The sequence below is a fragment of the Equus przewalskii genome, chromosome 27, assembly GCF_037783145.1.
Source record: "Equus przewalskii isolate Varuska chromosome 27, EquPr2, whole genome shotgun sequence".
NCBI classification, from domain to species: Eukaryota; Metazoa; Chordata; class Mammalia; order Perissodactyla; family Equidae; genus Equus; species Equus przewalskii.
In genome coordinates, this window is record NC_091857.1 from 27678604 (window position 1) to 27699391 (window position 20788).

Here is a 20788-nt window from a genome sequence, read left to right on the forward strand (position 1 = left end):
TCTACTGATTTAAATGTTAATCTCATCTAAAAAATATCTTCACAGAAACATCTAGACTGGTGTTTGACTGAACATCCAGTGTCCATAGCCCAGCCAAGTGGACAAATGGAGTCCTCAGCAGTCATTATAAGGTAATTCAGATTCTCCACACATGTTTGACTACAGGGCTACTTTTGAGCTTTAATCTCAAATGGGAAGTGAATATTTCCAGGCGGCAGTAAAGAAAAGAGATTTGGCTGTTCGGGGGAAGTTCTTCTGAATTTTCTGTCTAGGACACAATTTTCTTACCAGGCTTTGAGGTGATAGGGAACGTCTTCTCAACAACGTAGGTGCATTAAATTTCCTGGAGAAGATTTTAAAATACCAACAGCCCCACCCGAAACCAATTAAATCAGATCTCAGGGGTGAGGTCCGGGCATTGACATCTAATGAACGCTCTCCAGGTGAACCAGATGTGCATTCAGACTTAAGAATCATCACTCTAAAAGAAACCTTCCTGAGTCGTCAGATGAATCTGATATTGCAACATCTGAGAAAAATGATCAATAAGTACAGGGGGTAGGTCAGAGCACAGATTGGGAGGCATAGGGACTGGATCCTGCGATGCTGAGAAGCTTAGATGATGAAACGCCTGCTCTGACAATGGCTTGGCTGTATTTGAGGCTTCATTTTAGCATCTCTAGACCACTTTCTCTCCTTCTCCCTCCTTCTCCTCTTTCCATCTTCTGCCTTTCCCTCCTTTTTCCTCTTTCTTTCATCCACCCACCCTTCTCCTCCAAATTTTAAGGATGGCAGTATTACTAACTTAGAGATAATGGTAAAGCTTTCTTCATTCCCCTCCAACTACCTCTAGGTTTTAAAAGAAACAGGTGGACCTATCGTAAAAGAATTGGAAGTTGAATGAATGCTGGATTGTGAAGACCCATTGAGGGACTGGTTTCATTGGGGCAGCAGAAGTGAAAGAGTACTGGAAAATTTAACAAGGTTTGGCTTTCTTAGGTAATGTAACTGGATAACTTTTTACCTTCACACAGGAGGGGGCTACTCAAATGTAGTGCAGGGACCAGCAGCATTAGGATCACTTGGGATCTTGTTAGAAATGCAATTCCCAAGCAGCACCCAGATACTGAACAGCATCTCTAGACAGGGGACCCAGCAATCTTGTTTTAGCAAGCTCTCCAGGTGATCATTATAAATGCCGAAGTTTGAGAACTGCTGGTATAGAGTAAGTCGGTGACCCTCAGCCCTCCTTAATTCATCCTGTTTCTAATATATTTTCTACCAGATTTTATTGGTATTTATTTAGATATATTTATTTGTAACTGACTCCTTTGATGAATTCATTACTTATTTCTAATATTTTTAGTGGTACTATTAGGTTTTCAGAGTCAATAGCCAACTCATCTGTAAATTATAGTAGTTCTCATGCATTATTTTATTACCTAGTAATGCTAAAAAATAACAGTAATTGTGGACACTATTGTCTCGTTACTCGTTTGTGGGAATATTTTTAGAGCCTCAACAATAAATTTGATGCTTAAACTGTTTTGAGAAAGAAGATAAATACTCTTCACCAATTTCACCAAACTTTCTTGTTATGAATGGATGTTGAATTTTATAAAATGTCTTTTTCCAACATCAATATAACGATTTTATTTTAACTTCCATCAAGCTAACCATATGAATTCATGGTATGGGCTATCCTAGCAATCCTAGAATTAACACCACTTAGTCGAGGGTATGCAATAAAATTGTAACTGTTTTTAAAAGACAACTATATTTGCTAATATTCTATACTTTTGCCTCAATAGTCAAAGTGAAAATGTTATTTTTGTGTTCTGTTTGAGAAGTTTTGAAGCTTTCTTGCTTTTTTATGATTTATAGATTATTCAAACTCTTCAAAATGGTCTCTTCCTTGAAGTCTTGAATGGCTACCTTTGAAGCTATCTGGACGGCATTAAGGGGTAGGTGTTGAACAGTTTCCTCAATAATTCCATAGATATTAAGCTACATATGGCTCCTATTTTAGCAATATCCCATAATTCACATCCTCCTAAAAAATAATACATTCTTCTAGATTTAAAAAATTTAACATAAATAGATACAAATAACCCAATATGTTTGACTTTAATATCGTCTGGCTTTGTCCTCTTACTCATCCCTAATTGGTGTGATTGTCTCTTTTTATTTTCTTTGATAAGCAATTTAGATGTTTATCACTGTGGTACAATGAGCTTTTGGATTTATTAAACTTTGTACTGCTTGTGAGTTTTCTATTTCATTAATTTCTTCTTAAATTATTATTTTCTCTTTCTCTTCCTATGTGTGTTTTGTTACTTGCATATCTTTTTAAATTCAATGCTTTTATGTCCATTTTCATTCTTACATAATAAATAATGTAATAAAGGTGCTTAATTCAATGAACTTTCCTCTAAACACACCTTTGCGATATCCCAGAGCTTTTTATACATATTCTAGTTTATTTAATTTTAATATGATTATTTTCTCCTTTGCAAAATTATTTATTTTTGCCTTGTTTAATATGACTGTACTTCTCTTATTTATTTCTAGCTTTATAATAGTATTGTCTATATCTGTAACCTACACTAATTCTGCCTTTTGAAACGTTGATCAAATCTAAAAAAAAATAATAATAATGAGTGCTTGAAAAGAAGGTGATTTCTGTAATGGTTTATCATATCTCTTATCAGATCTCTTAAAATCTTTTTATCTTTCCACTTATTTATCATGATCTTTCAAGGACTAAGAGAGGAAATTAGTTTCACACTAGCACTGATTTCCTGTCACTTCTAAATAAAATATTTTCTTTGGTTTTGACTTTATAGGTTTCATGACTATGTCACTTGTTTAGAATCATATCAGCAAAATATAAGCCTTCTTTATAATTGCTTAATATGTTACTTTACTTGAACTTAGTATTAGGATTGTAAACATTTTTATATTTGTGTCTGTTTGAGGAGTGAATCCTTGCCTTTCCTTTGAATTCGTACTTCTGATTTATTTTTACATGTGTCTCATAGAAAATACATACTTGTGTTTATAATTTGCTTTTGTCTACTTTTGTCTTTATTTTGCTTTAGAGTCTGTGGTGTCTTTTATTTCCAATCACCTCAAATTGCTCTTCTTTTTATTATCGTCTATGAACGTTTTTCTAGTTTTCTAAATTTTTACCCTTAGTATTTAATATCTTCATTCAATTTTAGACATATTTTAATTGTTCATCCTAAATGATATGTCCAAATGGTTTCAATGCTTACCATTAGTCCTTGGATCCCAACTTCCCTATGTATAAATTATTTATTTGTATTCAATCCTCAGTTGGCTGACGTATATCATCAAGAATTTTATTGTTTTGTTTTGCGACCAACAAAGATACATTAATGATCTGCTTCCTGAATCTTTATATATTTGAAAATCATTTAATATTATCTTAATCTATGGACAATATTGAGGGGGTAGGTTTTAAATTCTTGGTTTAGAAACAACTTTCCCTCAAAATATGTAATCAAGGCTAGCCTGGTGTCGTAGCGGTTAAGTACGCACATTCTGCTTCGGTGACCCGGGGTTCACAGGTTTGGATCCTGGGTGCAGACCTACGCATCACTTCTCAAGCCATCTTGTGGCAGGCGTCCCACATATAAAGTAGAGGAAGATGGGCATGGATGTTGGCTCAGGGCTAATCTTCCTCAAAAAGAAAAAATACATATTGTAATCAGCATTCCATTTTTGGTATCTCAACTGTGGAAGACACACTGAAGAACGGAACTGTTTTTGTTCCCCTTAGATGACACTTCTTCTGCTCAGTCTCATGTAAAGTCTTGGTTTGTATCTGAAGTTGAATAGTTCCAACAAATTATACTTTGTTAATATTGTTTTCTTTTATTTTGGTGGCCATCTACAGCTCTTGTGATCAATAGATTCGATTTCTTCAGCTTACTGAAATTTTCATCTATTGTGCCTTAGGGTACTATTCTTTTTTATTTTTAATTGTTTTCTTTAGAAATCATACTTAAACTGATTTTGAAGAGCCATTATCTCCTGAATAACATCTAACTGGATAGCCACTGCCTTCTGATTATTTTTGTCACCATGACATTTTATTTTGGATTCTGTATTTATTTTTCATGTCTGTCCTTTCTCACTGACACGTTTTTCATCCATGTTAGTTATGTTCCTTACTTCTTTTTAGTCCTTTTAGAAATCTTTGATATTATTTCTTCCTTGTTTCTGCCAATACCATTTCTCATCTCAATACAGTACCATTTAGTCTTTCATCGAGTTGGTCTTAATATGTTTTAGAGTGTTAAGCAGTACACTTAAATTTTCTTCTGTCTCCTAGTATAAATCTTCTTGAGAAATACTGTTGTATGTATACTTTCAGTAACACTTTAATCATCTTTGTTGTTGCAAAATATTTACAACAGTCCCATGCTGTTGTGTGCTTTTTATCCTTTTTGAGAAGTTCATGCAAGGCCACTATCTTTCATTGAATACCTTCATTTGCCGGGGCAATATTCAAATACCTTCACCTTCATATTTGGATTGAAGCCTGCAATTCCACCAGCATTTTGAACTGAATTATTTCCTTTTTCTTTATTTTAGTCCTTTGAAGTATTTCCAATTATGCCAAAGACATTTTTTAATGAAATAACTTATTTAGGAAAAATACAGGTATCTAAGGATTTGTGGAACAGTTTAGTTGTATTGTGTACAAAAGTTGAATTTTGAAATTAATCAAGAAACTCAGGGACTTTATTAAAAAACACAAATTTTTTTAGACGTTCTTATTATTTTATTTGTGGTTTTTGGGGGATTATTTTTGGGTTTTTTCCACTTTCATTTTTATTGAAGTAGCTTTGGTTTACAACATTCTATAAATTTCAGGTGTACTATACTTCGATTTCTATGTAAACTACATTATGTTCAACTCCCGAAGACTAATTACCATCCATCACCATATACGTGTTCCCAGTCGCCCCTTTCACCCTCCTCCCCGACCCCCTGCCCCGCTTCCCCTCTGGTGACCACCAATCTAATCTGTGTATCTGTGTTTGTTGTTGTTGCTTTTATCTTCTATTTCTGAGTGAGATCTTACAGTATTTGACTTTTTCTGTCTGACTTCTTTCACTTAGCATCATACCCACAAGATCAATCCATGTTGTCACAATGGCAGGATTTCATCTTTTTTTTATATCTGAGTAGTATTCCATTGTATATAAATATGTACCACATCTTCTTTATCCATTCATCCCTTGTTGGGCACATGGTTGTTTCCAAGTCTTGGCTATTGTGAATAATGCCATAATGAACATAGGGGTGCATATGTCCTTATGCATTCATGTTTTCATGTTCTTTGGATAAATAATCAGCAGTGGAATAGCTGGATAATATGATAGTTCTATTCATAATTTTTTGAGGAATCTCCCTACTGTTTTCCATAGTGGCTGCACCAGTTTACATTCACACCAGCAGTGTATGAGAGTTCCCTTTTTTCTATATCCTCTCCAACAGTTATTAGTTCTTGTCTTGTTAATTATGGCCGTTGTAACGGGCATGAGGTGATATCTCATTGTAGTTTTGATTTGCGTTTCCCTAATAATTAATGATGTTGAACATCTTTTCATGTACCTGTTGGCCATCTGTATCTCTTTGGAAAAATGTCCAGATCTTTTGCCCATTTTTTAATTAGGTTGTTTGTTCTTTTGTTGTTGAGATGTTGAGTTCTTTGAATATACTGGATATTAACTCCTTATCAGATATATGGTTTGCAAATATCTTCTCCCAATTGTTAGATTGTCTTTTCATTTTGTTCATGGTTTCCTATGCTGTGCAGAAGATTTTTGGTTTGATGTAGTCTCATTTGTTTGAGTTTTCTTTTCTCTTGCCTAGTCAGACATAGGGTTTGAAAATATGCTGCTAAGACCAATGTCAAAGACTTATTGCCTATGTTTTATTCTAGAAGTTTTATGGTTTCAGGTCTTACATTCAAGTCTTTAAACCATTTTGAGTTATTTTCTGTATGGTGTAAGATAGTGGTCTACTTTCACTCTTTTGCATGTGGCTGTCCAGTTTTCCCAGCAACATTTATTGAAGAGACTTTCCTTTCTCCATTGTATGTTCTTGGCTCCCTTGGAAAAATTAGCTGTCCATAGATGTAAGGGTTTATTTCTGGGCTCTTGTTTCTCTTCCATTGATCTGTGTGTCTGTTTCTGTGCCAGTACCATGCTGTTTTGATTATATAGCTTTGTAGTATATTTTGAAATCAGGAAATATAGTATAGTAGTATGTAATTACTACAGTAATACTACTAGTGTTATGTAATGTAATTACATTACATACTACTATAGTAATGTATTATATATTTGAAATCCCTGCATCTCTGGAATAAATATCACTTGCTTATGGTATATGATCTTTTTAATGCATTGCATTTCATTTGCTAGTATTTTGTTGAGAATTTTTGCCTCAATGTTCATCAGTGACATTGGACATTGGACAGTAACTTGCTTTTTTCTGTGTTATCTTTGTCTGGTTTTCATATCCAGGTAATGTTGGCCTCATAGAATGAGTTAGGAAGCTTCCTCACTTCCTCTCCTGTTCAACTTTTTGGAAGAGTTTGAGAAGGATAGGTATTAAATCTTCTTTGAATTTTTGGTGGAATTCACCAGGGAAGCTATCTGGTCCTGGACTTTCATTTTTGGGGAAGTTTTGATTACTGTTTCAATCTCCTCACTGGTGATTGTTCTGTTCAAATTCTCTGTTTCTTCTTGGTTCAGTTTTGGAAGGTAGTATGATTCTAAGAATTTATCCATTTCTTCTAGATTGTCCAATTTGTTGGCATGTAGCTTTTTATAGTAATTTTTTATTATCTTTTTTATTTCTGAGGTGTCCATTGTAATTTTGCTTCTTTCATTTCTGATTTTATTTATTTGAGCCTTCTCATTTTTTTCTTGGTGGGTCTAGCTAATGGTCTGTCAATTTCGTCTGTTTTTCCAAGAACCAGCTCTTAGTTTCCTTGATTTTTTTTTTTCCTATCTTTTACTCTCTCATTTCTTTCTGCTCTGATTTTCATTATTTCCTTCTTTCTATTGATTTTGGGCTTTATTTGTTCTTTTTCTATTTCCTTTAGGTGCACTGTTAGATTATTTATTTGAGATTTTTCTTGTTTGTTGAGGTATGCCTGTATTGCTACATACTTCCCTCTTAGTACCACTTTTGCTGCATCCCTTAAGAGTTGTTATGTTCTGTTTTCATTTTCATTTATCTCCAGGTATTTTTTGATTTCTCCTTTGATTTATTTGTTGACCCAATAGTTGTTCAGTAGCATTTTGTTTAATCTGCACATATTTGTGGCTTTTCCACTTTCCTTCTTGTAGTTGATTTCTAGTTTTCTACCACTGTGCTCAGAAAAGATGCTTGGTATTATTTCAATCTTCTTAAATTTATTGCAACTAGTTTCATGGCCTAATATGTGATCTGTCCGGAGACTGTTCCATGTGCATTTGAAAAGAATGTGTATTCTGTGCTTTTTGGATAGAATGTTCTGTATATATCTACTAAGTCCACCTGGTCTAATGTGTCATTTAAGGCCAATGTTTCATTATTGATCTTCTGTTTGGATGATCTATCCATTGATGTAAGTGAAGTGTTAAAGTCCCCTACTATCATTGTGTTACTGTCTATGTCTCCTTTTGTGTCTGTTAATAATTGTTTTATATATTTATGTGCTTCTATATTGGGTGCATAGATATTTACAAGTGTTATCTTCTTGTTGGATTGTTCCCTTTATCATTATGTAGTTCCTTTCTTTGTCTCTTGTTGCAGTTTTTGTTTTAAAGTCTATTTTGTCTGATGTACCTATTACTACCCCAACTTCATTTTCATTGCCATTTGTGTGTAGTATCTTTTTCTAGTCCTTCACTTTCAGTGTGTGTTTTAGATCTGAAGTGTGTCTCTTGTATGCAGCATATATATGGAAAAACCACAGATTTTTAAAATTTTGGTTGAGACAATTTGCTAGGCCTCTGAAGGCAATATTTCAAATAATGATAATGATAATAACATCATTATCACTGCAATCATGTTCCATCACCATACCAAATGTATCTATGAGTATCTCTTATCACAAAAGCTGCCAACATAAAAATTAAAGCAAAACAAATAGGAAGATGCACTGTTTCTCCTTTTGCAAAACCTGCTGTGAGTACAGATGTGTGCATGTGCATTTTTACATGTCAAGAATTAAATGGAAACTTGGTTTTAAAACTTTTGAGAATTGATATTTAATTTGACCTAAAAACAAATAAGCAATATCATGGTTGCTTGGTTATAAAAGATAACCCAAACATCACAGCCAATAAATTAGTTCTAATACATATTTTAGGGGCTGCCCCCATGGCTGAGTTGTTAAGTTCTCGTGCTCTGCTGTTGCGGCCCAGTGTTTCATCTGTTTGAATCCTGGGTGCAGACATGGCACTGCTCATCAAACCACGCTGAGGCAGCATCCCACATGCCACAACTAGAAGGACCCACAACTAAGAGTATACAACTATGTACTGGGGGGCTTTGGGGAGAAAAAGGAAAATAAATCTAATACATATTTTAAAGTTTCCTTTGCTATAAGAAGTCTGTTTTATCAGAAACCTCATTCTAAGCTTCTCTTCCTTGAACTTGCTCAAGATCATGATGACAAAACAGAATCAGCAAATACACGTGTTTTTTTCTGAATGCGTGATTTTTTATAGTGTCTTCAAAAAATGAAATATGTACTCTAAAAACTGAAATCTTCATCTTGATATGCAAGTACTTAGCATCAAAATACTTAGAAGTGACTCGCAAACTTTTATTGAGAGGAAAAGCAAGACCAGAGTAGGAAAATATATCTTAGAAGATGATGTCAAAATGTATGGAATGTTTTGAAAGTCACAATCTAGGAGAAAGATAAACGTCTCCTTTGGCCACTGGATGATCTGTTGTCATAGCAACCAGTCTCGTAGGCACAAAAGGATGCTCCTTCCCCCCACAGACTTAATAATAGCCAGAGTAACCACTTCCACCAGCACTCCATGAGTGTACTCATTTCCAGACCTCCCTGCCAGCAATGGGTGTAAAAACTTTTTTTGTATGTGTAGGGGCAGGGGGTATATGAGAAATCTCTCTTCCTATCCATTAATCTTGTTGTGAACAGAAAACTTTCTTTAAAAAATAGACTTAATATTTCTAAAAAATTTGTTTATCTGATAAAAATGATTTTTTGTAGTTGCGATTTGCAATTTCTCTAGCAATGAGTAAATTTGAATACTCTTGTTAATTTGTTTGGATATTTGTATTTCTTTTACATGGAATGTCCACTTATTTCCTCTGCCTATTTTTTTGTATGGCTTTCTGTATAATATTGACATTAATACTCTTCCATTATCTTCATTTTTATCTATGCACTTTTTTTTTTTGAGGAAGGTTAGCCCTGAGCTAACATCTGCTGCCAATTCTCCTCTTTTTGCTGAGGAAGACAGGACCTGAGCCCATGCCCATCTTCCTCTACTTTATATGTGTCACCTGCCACAGCATGGCTTGACAAGGAGTGCATCAGTCCACACCAGGGATCCAAACCAGTGAACCCCAGGCCGCCAAAGCAGAATGTGTGAACTTAATTGCTGTGCCACCAGGCTAGTCCCTACCCATGAGTAATTTTGTTCATATCTTCTAGCTGTCTGTTTAAGAACTTTACTAAGGTAAAGTTCTCCACTATCCATAGGTTATACATGTATTTCTTTGGATTTTCTATTTTGCTTTTTTGATTGTTTTTCTTTTTTTATTTTATTTTTTACATTTAAATTTTTAATCCTTCCAGAGTATTTTTTAAGTAGTATAATTGAAAGTCCACATTTATTGTTTTCTAGATAGTCAGTTGTATTAGCACTATTTGTTAAACAATCAATTTTTCACTGTATTGTACTACATATCTTATCATCTATTACATTCTCAAATGTACCTTGATATATTTCTAAATTCTTTATTATATTTCTTTCCTATAATAGAAAACATATTCTTCTTTTTTATTATTTTCTTGATGAGTCTTAGGAATGTATTTCCTATACATTTAGAATAATTTTATTCAATGAAAAATCCAGTAGACATCTTAAGTTACATATTACTTTGGGAGATTTACACGTTATGATGTCTTCCCATAGAGACAAGATCTGCATTTCCATTTGTTTAGACTTGCTTTCTATAAGCAAACTATAGAAAGCAATATTTCTATAAGATATTGTATTATAGTATTTTTTCAAGTAGGTCTTTGCCTCTTTCTTGTTATTTTTTCTGAGAATTTTATAGTTATATCGCGTTATAAAAATTACTTTTCCCATTTTCTACAACTAGGTAATTCATAAAATCTTTTTAAACATATTTTTCTGATCTCCATATACTTTATGAATTTTCTGATTAATTTTAGTATTTTTTTACTTTATCTTGAGTTTTCTATATATACAAGGATATAATCATCAAAAACATCTTGTTTTCCCAATGTTTTTGCGTGTTATTGTATTCCTTCTCTATACTTGATGATGATCATAATAGCTGCCAACCCTATTTTCTCCCTAATTTTAACTAAAATTGTTTTATTATTTGGCTGCTGTAGATAAAATACTTTGTTTTTCTTTTTTGTTAAGTTGCTTTATTATATTTAAAAAGTTTTCTTACTTTGCATTTTATTTCAAATATGTTTGGGTAAGAGTTATTTAATTATTTCAAAGACTTTTTCTCATCTATGTATATAATCAATGCCAATATATCTATAGCTTCTATGTCATTTGCAATTATCTAGCTCTTGAGAAAGTGTGAGACACATAAATTTCCAGAAAACAAGCTAGTGCTCTTACAAAGCTCTTCACTTTAATCAAGGATATCTGAGTTTTGTTTGCCACATAATATTGACTTCAGAAAAGATTTGCATTTCCACTGCAGAAGTCTACTCATCTCAAAATAATGCATCTATGACAATTTTTCATGATAAAATATGGAACCCTGTTTTAATGTTTAAATTACATTGATTTAAATCCTTGTTACATTGCAAGTCTCTTAGAGTAAATTTAACTTTCTCATTACTAGTACTGATTCTCATGTCTTCAAAAGGCCCCCAAGTTGTAATTTTCTGACTTATTTTCAAATCCTCATCTGTCAGTCATTTCCAGAATTTTAAATTTTTTTCATTTAAGGGACACATTATTTTCTATTTTGTAGCTCTTTTTTCTCTTTAGTTACAATCAATTCTCTGGCTCCCATTCCAAGATTGCAAAAAATACGTTTTTCTTCTATTTTCAGGAGTTCTCTTCATAGAGAAGTTCTCAGCTATTACTTCTTTGAATAAGCTCTCTGCTCCTTTCTCCCTTTCTTCTCTGTCTTGAATACCTATCATCCTTATGATGCATTTCCTAATTGAGTTCAATATCTATCTTCAGATGGAGCTTTTTTCCCCCTTCTTCTCTTAGTGTCTTGGGCTGGCCACTGCAAGGTCCCACACCCTAGATTGCTGCCACTTGGGGAGGGAGGACAGATCTTACCTCCTTCCACTGGTTCCTGGGTGAGTCCAGCACCTGCACCTTCAGACATATGGCTGCAGTGATCTCTCAGATGCTTACTGTGTTGTGTGAATGTCCACTGTTGGTTTATAAATGCCCTCTTCATTGTATCTTAGAGGGGTGAGACTAAGGGAAAAGCTCATTCCACCATGATGCTGATGTCACTCCTGATTCAATGACTATATTTTTGTAGGTGTTGTGACCACTGTAATATATTTATGTTTAATTTTGAATCAAGAAGAAATAGAGAATCTGAATAGACCAATCACAACTAAAGAGATTGAAACAGTAATCAAAAACTTCCCAAAAATTAAAGCCCAGGACCAGATGTCTTCTCAGGAGAATTCTACCAAACATTCAAAGAAGATTTAACACCTATCCTTCCCAAAAATTGAAGAGATGGAACACTTCCTAACTCATTCTACAAGGCCAACATCACCCTGATCCCAAAGCCAGATAAGGACAACACAAAGAAGTAAAATTATAGGCCAAGATGGCTGATGAACATAGATGTAAAATCCTCAAGAAAATATTGGCAAACCAAGTACAGTGATACATTAAAAGGATCATACACCCTGATCAAGTGGGATTTATACCAGGGGTGTGGGGATGCTTCAACATCTGAAAATCTATCAATGTGATACACCATATTAACAAAATGAAGAATAAAAACCACATAATCTTGTCAACAGATGCAGAGAAATCATTTGACAAGATCCAACAGTGATTTATGATAAAAACTCTCAATAAAAATGGAATAGAAGGAAAATACCTCAACAGAATAAAGGCCATATATGACAAACCCACTGCCATCATCATACTCAATGGGGAAAAAACTGAAAGGCATGCTTCTGAGAACAAGAACAAGACAAGCGTTCCCACTCTCACCGCTCTTATTCAACATAGCACTGGAGGTTTGGGCCAGAGTAATTAAGCAAGAGAAAGAAATAAAAGATATCCAAATTGGCAAGGAAGAAGTGAAACTCTCACTATTTGCAGACAACATGATTCTATATATAGAAAACCCTAAGGAATCCATCAGAAAACTATTGGCAATTATCAACAACTACAGCAAATTTAATGGTTAGTAAATCAACTTACAAAAATCAGTGGCATTTCTATACTCTAGTAACAAACTAACAGAAAGAGAACTCAAGAATACAATCCCGTTTACAATCACAACAAAAAGAATAAAATATCTAGGAAGGAATTTAACCAAGGAGGAGAAACATCTATACACTGAAAACTATAAGATGCTGTTGAAAGAAATTGATGATGACATAAAGAAAAGGAATATTCCATGCACATGGATTGGAAGAATAAACACAGTTAAAATGTCCACATTACCTAAAGCAATCTACAGATTCAATGCAATCCCAATGAGAATCCCAATGACACTTTCCACAGAAATACAAGAAAGAATCCTAAAATTCATATTTGGCAAAAAAAAAAAAAAAAAAAAAAAGAGAGACCCCAGTAGCTAAAGCAATCCTGAGAAAAAAGAACAAAGCTGGAGGAATTGCAGTCCCTGACTTCAAAGTATACTACAAAGCTATAGTAATCAAAACAGCATGGTACTGGTACAAAAACAGACACACAGATCAATGGAACAGACTTGAAAGCCCAGATATAACCACACATCTACAGACAGCTAATCTTCAACAAAAGAGTCACGACTATTCAATGGAGAAAGAAAAATATTTTCAATAAACAGTGTTGAGAAAACTGGAGAGCCACATGCAAAAGAATGAAAATAGATCATTATATTTCACCATACACAAAAAGTAACTCAAAATGGATTAAAGACTTGAAGGCAAGATGTTAAAACCATAAAACTCCTAGAAGAAAATAATAGGCAGTACGCTATTTGACATTGACTTTAGAAACATCTTTTCAAATACCATGTCTACTCAGGCAAAGGAAATAAAATGAAAAGTAAACAAATGGAAATTCATCATGCTAAAGAGCTTTGGCAAGGCAAAGGAAACCATGAACAAAATGAAAAGACAACCTACCAACTGGGAGAAAATATTTGCAAATCATCTATCTGACAAAGATTTAATCTCCACAATATATAAAGAACTCACACAACTCAACAACGAAACAAGAAACAACCTGATCAAAAAACGGGCAGAGAATATGAACAGATACATTTCCAAAAAGAGATGTACAGATGGCAAATAAGCATATGAAAAGATGTTCAACATCACTAATCATTAAGGAAATGTAAATCAAAACTACCAGGAGATTCACCTTATATCTGTTAGAATGACTATAGTTACCAAGACAAAAAAATAACAAATGTTGGAGAGGATATAGAGAAAAGGCAACCCTCTTACGCTGCAAACTGGTGCAGCCACAATGGAAAACAGTGTGGAGATTTATGAAAAAATTAACAATATGGAGATTTCTCAAAAAATAGAAATACCATATGACCCAGCTATCCCACTACTGAGTATTTATCCAAAGAACTTGAACTCAACAATTCAAAAAGATGTATGCTCCCCTATGTTCACCACAGCATTATCCACAATAGCCAAGATGTGAAAGCAACCCAAGTGCCCATCGACTGATGAATGGATAAAGATGTGGAATATATACACAATGGAATACTACTCAGCCAAAAGAAAAATGCAAAATCATCCCATTTGCAACTGCATGGGTAGATCTTGAGGGTATTATGTTAAACGAAATAAGCCAGAAAGAGAAAGACAAACTCCACATGATTTCACTCATATGTGGAAGATTAACAATGGACAAAGAGAAAAGATTAGTGGTTACCAGAGGGGAAGGGTGTTGAGAGGTTGGCATAAGGGGTAAAGGGGTACATAAATATGGTGACTGACAATAATGTACAATTGAAATTTCACAATGTTATAAACTATTATGACCTTAATAAAATAAAATAAATATATAGTCACTGAAGTACAAGTCCTCATTATGGGTGCCATGCCACTTTCTACACCTGATCTGTAATCAAATTTCTGATGGCCACCAGTCTTTGCTTCTTTTAAAAACTAGATTACATTACTCATTCCCAAGTTAATTCACAAATATTTATAATGTGAAAAGTCTTTTGAAATCAGAGAGACCTGGGTCAGAATCCTGGCTCTACCATTTACAAACTGTACAACCTTAAGAAATGTTTTCAAGCTAATTGGGCATCAACTGAAAATGTGTGTGATAATAATATGTACCCCATGTATTTGTTCAATCTCTATTAATTGAACTTTAATGAAGGAAGCAAATACAACCGAATCCTGAGAAACTTAATTATCCTACTGTTAAACTAATTATAATGAGGTTGAGGCATTTTGTACAACAAATTGTTACTCAGAATACTATGACAATTCACTGGGCTTGGCATCATAACATATGTTCAACACAGTAATTATGAGAAGCATAGATCTTGTACCTGTAAAACTTTTGGCTTGAAAACATTGTATGGTTTCAATATGGAAAACAATTGAGATTCTTATTTCAAATTTTGGTATCACCAAAAGGATTAGCATCATAGGAAAACATATCTGAGAGTGTGACTATTTTTGAATATATTCAGAATTTCATATCTTGCAAGTGGAGACTTAAGTGAATAAATGTTGATTATAAAACATCTATCACTAATTATAGAGAATATATTTAGAGAGTTGTGTGAATGAATATATTAATTAATCTCTTAAAATTTTGATTACTGCTTTTCCTTTGCAACCTCCCATAGAGGAGAGAAATTCATTCTGCAAGTTTCCTACAATGGTTCATGTTATGCAAATTGCCTTTGAAAATATTATTAAATCTGAACCAAGCCACAATATTGGGAATACATTTTACTTGCATTTTCATGTAAGGAAACTGAGTTTTAAGGAGTTGTTATGTTAGTAGACCAAAGTAACAAAGCTAATAAGTAGCAAAGTACTATGCTTTTCTGCATGCATACTCCTGGTGGATGACCAACTCTTCTGTCCTTAAATGGTTACGATAATGAGACGTTTGTTTCTCAAAGCAACTGAACTATTATCACCACATCATAGCTCATAATCTCTCAGCAACCCATAATGAGGAGATCCCCATATCCCTTCAAGAACTGGACTACACTATTTATCAGCACATTAATTCCTGACGATACCCATGAGTTCTTCTGCAAAGACTTTACTGAATCGGTTCTCTCTCTCTCTTTCCCATCCTGTGGGGATCATTTTCTGCACAGATTACCACAATTCAGAAATACTGACTCAAAGTAGAGGCCTCAAAGTGTACCTCAAACCAATACTCTTCTTCTTGTCTCTGCAATAGAATGGGGTGTTGTGTTTTTTCTGGCTTTCCAGGCCATATCATCCTTATCCAGGTTGCCTAAACTTTACCTTAAATTATTCTTTACTTACAGAATCATTAAATTTCAAAGTAAAAGTGAATGATATGAATCAATTAATTAAACCTGTGTTCTGAATGCACAGATTTACTCATACTTCTCCAGTAAGTGCAGAGCCAAACTCTTAAGCAACTTCAGGATAATGATACCTACAAGACAGCCACTTCCATTTTCACACTCCTCTAACCATTAGAAAAGTTTCTTATCTTGTGAAGTCTGTTTGTCTTTAAATTCTACCCATTGGACCTAGTTCTCTTCAGTGGAAACACAAAGTAGAATAAACCTAATTCTCTGCCATGAAAAAAAAAGCTTTTGAAATATCTGAAGAGACATGATGTAAAGAGAACACGGTAGGGAGTTCAGAGACAGACTCATATATATGTAGAAACAATATACAGTAAATGTGCGCGACCAATCATTGACAAAGGATAGACTGTTTAATAGGTGATGTTGGAGAAACCTGTTAAGTATAGCGAAAAATGAAGCTGAAGCTCAACATATAAAGATAGACTCCATGTGAATTATCTTAATATGAAATATAACACTTTACAGTTATTAAAATAAAATGTAGACTATCTTTGATATAAGTGTAGAGTAGGTCTTAAACAAAACTACAAAATCACAAATCATAGAGCTAAAAATCTTTGTTCAATTATGCACACTATGGACAAAGATAAATAACAGTTTAGAAGATATATGTAATATGTAAAAATTACAAAGGAATAATATCAAGAATACATAACAAAATCCTACAAACCAATGAGAAAAAAACAAAAACTCCAATGGAAAAATGGACAAAGGATACGGAAGAAAAAAACGTAAAGTTTAACACATATTTGAAGAAATACAAAATATTCAAAATTATTAGTAATCAGGAAAATATAAATTAAAACAACAAGGTGATATCACTTTCACTTACCAAACATTAGAAGGTTAGATAATACCAAGTTCTGGTAAAGATGTGAGGATGTAAGAACTGCAATTTTAGTGTTTGGACTGGTACAGACATTCTAGAGAGTAACCTGGCAGTGCTTAATAAAATTAACTATATACACACCATCTGTCCATGCAGTTCAGATCTTGGGTTGATTCTCATGGAACCCCTCAAGGGTATGTGTGTCCATTGCAGCAATACTGTGGTGAAGGGGATCTGGGGGCAGTCGTGTGTGAATCACTGAGAGAGTGAATAAGAAAAATCTTGTATATAAACCATATGGAGTATCACACAGCAATAAAAATAACGTTCTAAATGTACACATAAATAGCATAGATGGATCTTTCTACATAAATCATACTTAGTTGAGAAAAAGTTAAAGATATATAATATCATTTATGTAAATTTAAAATATCAAATATAATGACTAACTCTTAGAATTTTGCAGGATGAAATGAGATGGTGCATATAAAATAACCTAAATTACAAAATGTCTGCAAATGATGGATGGGCGTGAGAATAGAAATAAAAGAAAAATAAGAGAATAAATATATTAAACAAAAAATCGAAAAAAAAAAACAGAAAAGGTCCCAGTGTGGACAAATGATAAGATGATGCAAACGTGGGAGCATAAGCTCAACCTTCTACACTTGAAGACAAAACATGTGTGAAGACATCAATTGTGCCCCTGCCCAAACTCAAATTTCTGTAAAAGCTTATGTCCATTTTACTTTTTGCTTCCCCATGTTTTGTCCTTTTCCTCTGAGAGTCAAGACTGATAGGGTTTTGGAACACAATGTTGGCTGACTAGCACAACCTCTGTCTACCACCCCTTTCTCTTGACCCATCTTCAGCTAAGTGTGGCCAAATAACATGATAATGGCCAATGATATGGAGGCAAACATATTTTTATCTCGGAAGTGTTTCCCTTCCCAAATAAGAGATAACGGTTCTTTAAAAGGCCTGATGCTGTTCATCATTTGTTCTTCTGTTTTCCTGCCTGGAATGTGAGCATGACATTGGGCATATACAGCAACCACTTTGAAACTCTGGTGTGAAAGTCACAGAAAGAGTGGAGAACAGGAAGAGAGAATGCTCCTAGCATTCACTGATTTCCTTGAACAATTGTAGTAGCTTTAGTCAGCTGACTCCAAGATCTCTTGTTTCATGTATTTCGAAAAAGCTACCTGTTTAAATTAGTATTGTCTCCCCTTCATTACCAAGACTCAAACCCAGGATCAGACAAATCAATTGTGTCCAGGGCTAGTACACTAGCCTCATGACTAGATTCCCCCTTCTCATTGACATCCCTATTCTAATCCTTTATCCACACAAGGTATAAAGTTTTTGGTGTTATATTTGTGTTTATGCTTAGATACAATATAATAAATGAACATATAAAGGAGTAAGAGATATGTAAAAAAAAAAACACTAATATTTGGATTCAACCAATTAAGAAACATAGTCTTATGCTAAGTTGTGATCACCCAGCTTTCCAGAAGGCCACAAACCCTGGAATCAATGATGACTCTGATATAAAGGAAACCAGACTTCTTAATAAATAAAGTCTTTTATTAAGAAACTGCTATTTTTGCTCCATTTCAGTATACTCCAAGTGTATAGTCCTCCTGCGCTTGTACAAACAGCCGGAGAAAAAGATCTAAGAATCTACATTTGAAAAATGATCAGAATAAGATCTTCAGGGATATGATGGAACTACTCAGTCTCTACAGTTGCAAACAGCTTCTTTGAAGTTAAATCAGGATCCCAACAGTCAGTAATAATTCTTTACTTTGGTGTGAAGTTAATGGATAGGGTGAATTTCAATTGTACTTGTACTTGGAGTGATCATTTTCAAGGGCACAGTATGATCTGTACTGATGATTAGCAGCAAGAGGAATAGTATCTTCTGTAGTAAAATGGTTGGTAGCCACAGTAGCCAGAGCCGTATCCAGAGCCATATACACCTCCAGAGCCATAGCCACAGCCATATCTGCAGCCAGAGCCATAACCACAGCAGCCAGAGCCAGAGCCACAGCCATAGTGGGAGCCATAGCCACAGCCAGAGCTGTATCCACAGCCATAGCCACAGCCCCCACAGAAGTTTCCGTAGTAGTTGCAACACATGGTGTCAGAAAGTAAGGTTTCAGCTGAGGTGTAGGAGGATATTTCTGAAGTCTGAGTATCATCCACTCTTCCAGGACCTTTATATACTTCCAGGGTTGAATGGGTCATAGCTCACATGGGCTCTGTTCTCTCATTTTATAATTATTTGCCTAAAATAAGCTCATTCTGTGTACAAACAATTTTGTTGGGAATGTCGTAATTTATTTACTGCTATCCTAGGAATTTTCTCAAGGCTTAAAATAAAGATACATTTTCTAAGCACCCAAGCTAATGCAACCATAATTTTATCTTCCATAATTGCCTTGCATGACAAGGACATAACACATCACCAAAATATGTTTGACCTATAAATACATGTTTATTATTTTGCTCTTTCAATGTCTTGGAAATCATCTATTAAATACAAAGTTCTACTCCCTGCTATTAATATCCCCTTCATCATCATATCAACTTGGTTCCTTTTTTTTCTTTCCTAAATCACTCTAAAGTACTTTTCATGGATTTGGGACAAGGAATTGAGTATTTCAACATGTTATATTCACTACCTGAAACATTCTCCTTCTCTGAAGGAAAGCTTATCTATTCTCTCTTTGTCCAGTCAGGTTATAACATTCTCTTCTTTCTCTGGGACAAAAATTTTTGTTAAACTCCTAATGGGTAAGTTATGTAAGAATTATTATTTATTATTTGAACAAAAAGGAAAACATTTCCAAAAGTTCTAATTTAAAATGAGAAAAATGCCTTGATTCAACAAGGACTTTAGCTGTTTGTTAAAGTCCAGTTCTTAAATGCAAGTCTTTGTGAGTTTTCTCACACTGCTCCCATGTTTGTGCTATATATCTGTGCTTCCCACTGAAATGTAATCAAACAATAATTAACACTTCCAGATTCTGCAATAATTTTTTTTATTTTATTTTAACCTGTCTTCTACAAACATTATTTCAATAATGATACTTAGCTATACTATTTTGTTGGATACCTTGCAATCATGACACTAATAGACAACTAAAAGTCACCCTTTCCATGGTATTTCTTATTTATCCTTACTTTTAATTTGATAGCATCTTTTCCCATTGTTTCCCTGATGAATGGGCTTTTGGTCAATGACGTCTCTTTCATTGCCAAGTCTTTCTTTACTTTTCCCTAAGTTTTGGGCTTCTTATTGTTACTTTATCCTCCATCATTGCTTTTCACTTTACACACTAACTCCTCATGTCTGCTACCACTGATTCAACTACCAAATATGCACAAATGACTCCGGAAACTAAAAAATCTCTGCATCAGTCAGGGTCTAATCAGGAGACAGAAACCACACAGTAGGTTAAACAGGGAAAGTTTAATGCAAAAAGTTATTAAACTATGATAAAAGAGTAATTATAAGATACAACCTCTATGTGGTACCCTAGGGATGTAGGAGAGTATTCAAGGAAGAAAAAACTTGGAAGGGTAGTTCAACCCACTGAAAAGCAGAGAAGTTCACTGGTTTGGCCAGGCCAGAGCTGTTCTGCAGTCACTAAGCAAGCAGGAGACAACTTTCTGGAGTGCAGATGATGAAAAGCAATGAGCAACTGGTCTTGTGGGTGTGTAAAGGGTCTGGGAAGCTCTGGGGCACAGGCAGACTATGCAGGGGCCAACTTGTCGAGGGGATCTGGGTGTCTGTGAGAGCAGACTCATGGACAGGAAGTCTTCAGGATGCTAGTTTCCATTTAGAGAGGGCCAAATAAAAGTTATTGCCCATCTGAAGCTCAAACATCACTGAGG

At 34.4% G+C, this 20788-nt stretch overlaps 1 protein-coding gene across 1 annotated transcript; it reads right to left on the reverse strand.

The window, feature by feature from the left end:
* Positions 1-18457: 18457 nt before the first annotated feature.
* On the reverse strand, positions 18458-19078 carry LOC139079868 (keratin-associated protein 21-2-like). The gene has a single exon (XM_070597458.1). It carries the CDS (start codon positions 19025-19027, stop codon positions 18785-18787), a length of 243 nt encoding a protein of 80 aa, XP_070453559.1. The 5' UTR covers positions 19028-19078; the 3' UTR covers positions 18458-18784.
* Positions 19079-20788: the final 1710 nt, after the last annotated feature.

Excerpts from the sequence above, each read along its gene's own strand:
- LOC139079868 (XM_070597458.1), bottom strand. The coding sequence starts at position 19,027 with ATGTGTTGCAACTACTACGGAAACTTCTGTGGGGGCTGTGGCTATGGC.